At 49.7% G+C, this 7,734-nt stretch overlaps 1 protein-coding gene across 15 annotated transcripts in view; it reads left to right on the forward strand.

Moving 5' to 3' along the window:
- Positions 1 to 2,892, forward strand: part of LOC105476518 (solute carrier family 20 member 2) — a 127,861-nt gene extending 124,969 nt beyond the window's left edge. For all 15 annotated transcript variants that reach the window (XM_071068323.1, XM_071068318.1, XM_071068319.1 and 12 more), the window contains one exon: positions 1,400 to 2,892. In XM_071068323.1, coding sequence (XP_070924424.1) covers positions 1,400 to 1,564 — 165 coding nt within the window. In that variant the 3' untranslated portion in view covers positions 1,565 to 2,892. The remainder of the gene's footprint in view (positions 1 to 1,399) is intronic.
- Positions 2,893 to 7,734: the final 4,842 nt, after the last annotated feature.

The following is a 7,734-nucleotide window of genomic DNA, read 5'->3' on the forward strand; positions in this document are numbered from 1 at the left end:
TTGGTCAGGCTGGTCTCGAACTCCTGACCTCAAGTGATCCACCCACCTCGGCCTCCTGAAGTGCTGGAATTACAGGCATGAGCCACCACGCCCAGCCTGGTAAATCACCATTTTATAGCCATCATCATAAACATTGGATTGTGAAATCTTTAGCAGAAGGGGAAAGTGAGGTTTGATAAGATGCAGGATATTTTAATCATATTAAAATGTCTCTTCACAGATTGTGGCAAACGTCAAAAATTAGTGAATTTGGGTAAAGAGAAAACAGGAGTTCTTGCAGCTTTTCTCTAAGTTTCAAATTATTTCAAGATACATTTTAAATGTTCCCTGTTAACTACAGTCGATTTCAGGGAATTTTTTTTTTTTGAGACAGAGTCTTGCTCTGTCGCCCAGGCTGGAGTGCAGTGGCTTGATCTTGGCTCACTGCAAGCTCCGCCTCCCAGGTTCACGCCATTCTCTTGCCTCAGCCTCCTGAGTAGCTGGGACTACAGGCGCCCGCCACCACGCCTGGCTAATTTTTTGTATTTTTAGTAGAGACAGGTTTTCACCGTATTAGCCAGGATGGTCTCGATCTCCTGACCTCATGATTCGCCCACCTCAGCCTCCCAAAGTGCTGGGATTACAGGCGTGAGCCACTGCGCCCGGCCGGGAATATTATTTTTAAAGCCAAAATCCAGCCTGGGCACAGTGGCTCACACCTGTAATCCCAGCACTTTGGGAGGTCGAGGCAGGCTGATCACTTGAGGCCAGGAGTTTGAGACCAGCCTGACCAACATGACAAAACCCCATCTCCACTAAAAAATATGAAAATTAGCTGGATGTGGTGGCGCTTGCCTGTAATCCCAGCTACTCAGGAGGCTGAGACAGGAGAATCACTTGCACCTGGGAGACGGAGGTTGCAGTGAGCTGAGATTGCACCACTGCACTTCAGCACTTTAGGAGGCCGAGGAGGGAGGGTCACTTGAGGTGAGGAGTTTGAGATCAGCCTGGCCAACATGGTGAAACTCCATCTCTACTAAAAATATGAAAATTAGCCGAGGGTGGTGGCGCACACCTGTAATCCCAGCTGCTCAGGAGGCTAAGGCAGGAGAATTGCTTGAACCTGGAAGATGGAGGTTGCAGTAAGCTGAGATCACGCCACTGCACTCCAGCCTGGGAGACACAATGAGACTCTGTCTCAAAACAACTATATAAAAACTATATAAAGAGCTATATGCTGAAGAGAAGAATACCCAAACAATTCTACCTAAAATCTAAGCTATTTTACAAGCTTTAACAAATGTAGGGGACTGGGTAATGTTGTAGTAGAGCTTGTTTCTGAGATTAGCCCACGTACCTTGGTTGAGTATAGCCTTTGTGGCTCACCTGTTTTTACTTTGCAATGTCTGTACTCCCACAGGTGGGCTCGGTGGTGGCCGTGGGCTGGATCCGCTCCCGCAAGGCTGTGGACTGGCGCCTTTTTCGGAACATCTTCGTGGCCTGGTTCGTGACCGTCCCTGTGGCTGGGCTGTTCAGCGCTGCTGTCATGGCTCTTCTCATGTATGGGATCCTTCCATATGTGTGATTTGTCTTCTTCCAGCTGCAAACAGCTAAAGGGATGGTCTGGTGTGGGCGTGTGGGAAACACGTGCCCTTGTGCCACACATACACATCCTGGCCTTGCACGGCTCTCATGACCAGCTCTCCGCCTCCCTTCCAGGAGGCTCCATCCCACACCGTTCACCTGGGCTGCGGAGACTCACCTTCTCGAGCTAACTTAACTACTGTACATAATAATATGTATTAAACTGGTATCCTGGTGATATAATGTGGTGCAGTTACTTATATATTAAATATCTATTGTATCCATAGAATAGGCAGCGTTATTTCAAACATATTCAAGTTGGAAGTGGAAATCATTGCCTAGAAGTCAATATTCAGTAAATCTTGTACATAACTATTTCGATGGCAAATGTTAAGCCTTTTAAAAGGAAAGAGTAGATTGGAAAATGATTTTTTTCCAAATGATGTTTTTCCCTTCTAATATACTATAAGGTGATGAGCTTCAGGACAGGCGACACGACCCTGCAGAGGCTGCGTGCCGTGGGATGCCAGCGGGATGGGAGCTCACAAGTGCTTTCACTGAAGATTTGTTCATATATTGTGTATTGATTCTTGTGTAATATATCATCATTGCTTTTGTAAATACGTAAAGCTGTAATTTTTTAATGGTGTGCTTCCCTTATACTTTTTTGATCAGAGAATTTTGGAAAGTACCAAAGAAGCAGGGGAATCGTTGGCCAGTGTTACATTTTCACATTGTCTGTCTCCCACCCTCACTGATCATGCCTGCCCCGGACCAGCGTGTGGCGGTGACACCGTCACCCAGCATGCGCCACGCCGTGGCTCCCACCAGCAGTGCCACCGCCGCCACCACACCCCAGATCCCGCCCGCCCTGCAGTGGCCTTTCCTTGTCATCAGAGTAGAGAATGCACAGGTGTTGGTGAGGGCATGCGGCTGAGCACTACATGTCAAGTCCAGGGTCAGTTTTCATCCCAATTCTCCCGGCAGCCCGAAGAATGGATCCTTGTCTCAAATGTCAGCACAAAGGAGGCTTTTTCTGTGCTTTGACATTCTAGCAGTTCAGGGATGGGAGGGAGGGGAAATCCTGGACGCTGGATGGAGTATTTCTCTGAGGCCCACACGAAGCTGGACATCCCCAGGCTCTACTCTATCCCATTGAAGTCTCTTCTTTTTTGATAGCGGGAGGGAGGAAGTACGACTAATGTTGGAGCCTGAAACTATGGAAATGCTGCTAAAATTTTTATATTGACAAACATTTTCTTGGTACTTCATTGTGATTTTTCATTAATCAACCATATTAAATTTATAATAAAAAAATGCCCCTCGGAAGTTTGCCTCTGAAGCCTTTTCCTCAATATTGACAATTTTTCTTTCAGCGTTTCCACAAAAACCAAAGCTATAAAATTTGGTCCTTGTATTTTTTCACATACCCTTTGTTCATTTCCCTTATTTGACTACTGTACGGGTTTGTACAGAAAACACAGGTGAGCAGGAAAGGGAGGCAAGGCATCCCAACCCCGCACTCAGAAACCCACAGTCAGCAGCTCATGGAGCAGTCGGTTGCCACGTTCAGGGCTGAGGACCAAGCAGGGAAGTGCAGGTCTTATCCTTTGCTCAAGCAGCCAAAAACACCCTGGCTTGCAGCTTCTGGAGCCCCCAGAGGGAAACCCCTTAATCCTCTGCAGCGGTGGCGGCACAAGCTCCAACTCCCTTAGGAGCTGTGAAGGCGACAGATGAAGCAAAGTGGCAGGTATAAAAAATGCATCTTGTGACTGGGCGCGGTGGCTCACGCCTGTAATCCCAGCACTTTGTGAGGCTGAGGCGGCTGGATCATGAGGTCAGGAGATGGCGACCTTCCTGACCAACATGGTGAAACCCCCATTTCTACTAAAATACAAAAAAATTAGACCGGCATGGTAGCGTGCACCTGTAGTCCCAGCTACTTGGGAGGCTGAGGCAGGGGAATTTGCTTGAACCCCGGAGGCAGAGGTTGCAGTGAGCCGAGATTGTGCCACTGCACTCTAGCCTGGTGACAAAGACTCCATCTCAAAAAAAAAAAAAAAAAAAAAAAATGCATCTCCACTAAGAGCCCTGCCCTTTCTGGTGTTTAAAATGGCACCTTAAGCCCTTCATTTCCCCACTTCAAGAAAAGATCGATTTTCCTCCCAAATCTATGTAAGTAATAGCACAACACAATGCAGGTGAACCTTGTGCAGCCCAAACAGTGCAGGATTCAGGCAGAGGCATGTTAGCCACCCCTGTCCAGGGAGGAGGGCTGCCACCTGGGAGCCCCAGCCCGGCCCGGCAGACAGGACAGGCAGGACGGCAGGGGCAGCATCTTGGGATGAGAGGGGAACAGGCCACACTCACCACGTTGAGCATTCTTGTGACTGAGCACAGGCGCCTCAGTGGCAGTTCTGGGAGAAGCCTCGCCTACCCACACCCCTGCCCAGCCTCGCTGTGATCTGACGCACAGGGCCGCCTGGCCAGCCAATCCCCGACAAGGGAGAGAAGTCACTCCACCTGGGACCCCTCCTGCAAGGTGGCTCCTGTGGGTGGCTGGGGGTGCTGCAAGCCAAGGGCGGGAAAGCAGAGTGCCCAGGGAGCCAAGCAAGGTGGTGGGAGAGTTTGGTCAGCTGAGGCCAAGCATGGACCATCTCCAAGCCGGAGGGGACGCTGGCAGAGGCTCCCTGTCTTGGGCCACCAGCCCACAGTTCTACCCAGAGAATCTTTCCTGAGTTCACCAGCCTCTTCCTCTGATAATGCAGAGTCCTCAGACAGAGGGAACCCCGGCCTGCTGCTCACTGCGATTCTTTTCATGGGATCCCTTTACTCCACCTGAGAGAACCGTGGGGAGGCCTAGCGACTCCTCTCTTTCCTGCTGTCTGGGCTTCTCTGAGGGGGCAAAATCTGGATGCTGTCAGAGGAGCTTGAGTTCCGAAGACAATGGTCTTTTTTAACTTCATTACTGCTTTTCCAAAGGAAATGAACTTTTTTTTTTTTAGACAGTCTTTGTAACCCAAGCTGGAGTACAATGGCGCGATCTCAGCTCACTGCAACCTCTATCTCCCATGCTCAAGTGATTCTTGTGCCTCAGCCTCCCGAGTAGCTGGGACTACAGGCACCCGCCACCACACCCGGCTTTTTTTTTTTTTTTTTTCTGTTTGTTGAGATGGAGTCTCACTCTGTCGCCAAGGCTGGAGTGCAGTGGCATGATCTCAGCTCACTGCAACCTCTGCCACCAGGGTTCAAGCAATTCGCCTGCCTCAGCCTCCTGAGTAGCTGGGACTACAGGTGCCTGCCACCGCACCTGGCTATTTTTTTTTTTTTTTTTTTTGTATTTTTAGTAGAGGGTTTCACCATCTTGGTCAGGCTGGTCTTGAACTCCTGACCTCATGATCCACCCGCCTCAGCCTCCCAAAGATATTTGGGATTTACAGGTGTGAGTGACCACTCCCAGCCAGGAATGAACTTTAGAGCAAATATCTAGACACAACAGATTCATTTTCAACAAGATAATTTTTTTAAATAAGCCCTCTCCACCTCACCTTCTTTAAAGAAGCTGAATTCTTAATCAGTAGGGATCTCAAGCTGCAGAATAAACATTTAAAATCAGCATCGTTCAGGATGACATGTAAAGATCTCTGGCCTCTGGGTTTATTTGATGACAAAGTGAGGTGACAAAAAGGGCCTCCGTGTAGCTGGCACAGTGAGTTTTGAGGCATCCCAGGACGAGGCTGTTGCTGAACTGTGCTTGTCCAGGGCAGACCACACTTGCCAGTGCCTTGAAGGGTCCTGGAGTCTGGCAGAACCGGGCGCAGAGGTCAGCTCCTGCTTCACTAACCCTGGGCCACTTCCATTGCTATTAGAGCCAGTTTTCTTGTGTACAAAATGGGCCAAGGGACCCTTTCCCAGGAATGTGAGGAATCAGGGCATCGGCATGAAAAAGGGATCACCCCAGGGCCTGGCACCAAGCAGGGGCTCCCTGGGTAAGCATTTGTCCCTCTCGTGAGTGAATCCTTTATTTTTATGGGTGATTCCCCTCAGGAGGACGACTCTCAGGACAGCATTAATGGGATGATCAAGAAAAGGAATAGAAAAGAGACCACAGTTAAAACAAAACCACTAGAGACAAGAACGCTAGCGAATCGGTTTCCTGCATGATGGGGGACTGGGGAGACCTGTAGAATGTGGTTACATAAGTGGGCAGTGGAGCTCTGCTCTTGGATTAACTGTCACCCTCTTAAATATTTTTATGTTTTATTATATTGAAAAAACAATAGGCCAGCCGCAGTGGCTCACAACTGTAACCCCAGCACTTTGGGAGGCTGAGGCGGGTGGATCACTTGAGATCAGAAGTTCAAGACCAGCCTGGACAAAATGGTGAAACCCTCTACTAAAAATACAAAAAAAAAATTAGCCGGTGTGGTGGCACACACCTATAATCCCAGCTACTTGGGAGGCTGAGGCAGAACTGCTTGAACCCAGGAGGCAGAGGTTGCAGTGAGCCGAGATCATGCCATTGCACTCCAACCTGGGCAACTGGAGAGCGAAACTGTATCTCAAAAAAAAAAAAAAGCATGACTCATATTATGAAAAAAAAAAAAAAGTCACTTATATCCCATCATCCTGCCAGCACTCTTCTGAAACATTTTCATTTCCCTTATTTTACTGGATCTTTGAAACACCTGTAGCTGGCCGGCCACTGCAGGCACAAAAGCCCCGAATGAGAAAAAGTTTCGGGGCCAACTCGTCTGGGGCCAGGGCAGGCCCCAGGCTTCCTGGCCTTATCTGGAGTCTTCCGGTTCAGCAACAGCCAGGCCCGTCCACAGCTGTGGTCTCCATAAGAGGGGACTGTGGGTAGGCCCAGGAGGAAGTTCCAGGAAGGAGCACTGCGAGAGGTGGCTAGGAGCTTGGAAAGGAAGCCTAGGAAGAGAGGGTGAGGGCTCATTCCGCCTGTTTCTATAAACGAAACACGAGAAATCAATATGATCTTAAGTGAAGGGTTTCAGACTCAGTGAGGATGAGCATCTGCTCTCCGTGTGGCTAGAACAAAATCTACTTACACAGCAAAAGGGATTTGGGCCAGAGTAAGATGGAGAATTTCCTTGCTTTTCCCGAGACTTGCCATTTAGAGGTTAAACCAGACCCTGATTAGAGACTGCAATGAGTGGTAGGGAGTGGGGCAAGGAGGTCAAAAGTAAGAGGGTCTTAAAGGGCTCCAGGCAGAAAGCACGGACGAGGAAGCTGTGGGCATCTCTGTTTGGCAGCAACAACAGCGGCACCTGGTGGGGTCGAGTTTAATTGCAACTATAACTATCTGTCCCTTTCGATTGCAGCAGTGAAGTCACCTCACTGAGTGTTAATTATACCATAATTCGGCCGGGCGCGGTGGCTCAAGCCTGTAATCCCAGCACTTTGGGAGGCCGAGACGGGCGGATCACGAGGTCAGGAGATCGAAACCATCCTGGCTAACACGGTGAAACCCCGTCTCTATTAAGAAATACAAAAAAAAAAAAACTAGCCAGGCGAGGTGGCGGGCGCCTGTAGTCCCAGCTACTCCGGAGGCTGAGGCCGGAGAATGGCGTGAACCCGGGAGGCGGAGCTTGCAGTGAGCTGAGATCCGGCCACTGCACTCCAGCCTGGACGACAGAGCGAGACTCCGTCTCAAAAAAAAAAAAAAAAAAAAAAAAAAAAAAAAAAAAAAAAAAAATTATACCATAATTCAGAGTTGCAAGAAATGCTCAGAAGTGCCAGGAATGGTCTGTGTTTCTTTGGTGGTCACAGGGAACTGTGATCGCCTGCCGAAGGAGAACCTCGGTCCCTAAACAGAAATCCCCTTGCCTGGGAGGCCTGACCAAGGTTCGCCTGCCTGAGGGCTCCTGTTCAGCAAACATCATCCACCAGTGCCTACCACCTGGCACGCGACGGCCTGGCCGCTGCAGGAAGGAAGACAGAGAGGCCTCCAGTGCTCGTGGGCAGAGGAGAGACAGGCACACAGCTGCAGCACAGCGCTTGCCGCCCAGGCTGTGTTCACCGGAGCTGGGAGAGGTCGGGAGTTATCAGAACAGAGGCGGCAATGCGGCCGAGACTCCACGTGCGAAGGGCACCCAACGCACAGGTTCCGCCTAGGGAACGGTGACTTTGGGATGCCTGCAGAATTTCCGAGGA

Source organism: Macaca nemestrina, chromosome 8 (assembly GCF_043159975.1).
Source record: "Macaca nemestrina isolate mMacNem1 chromosome 8, mMacNem.hap1, whole genome shotgun sequence".
NCBI classification, from domain to species: domain Eukaryota; kingdom Metazoa; phylum Chordata; class Mammalia; order Primates; family Cercopithecidae; genus Macaca; species Macaca nemestrina.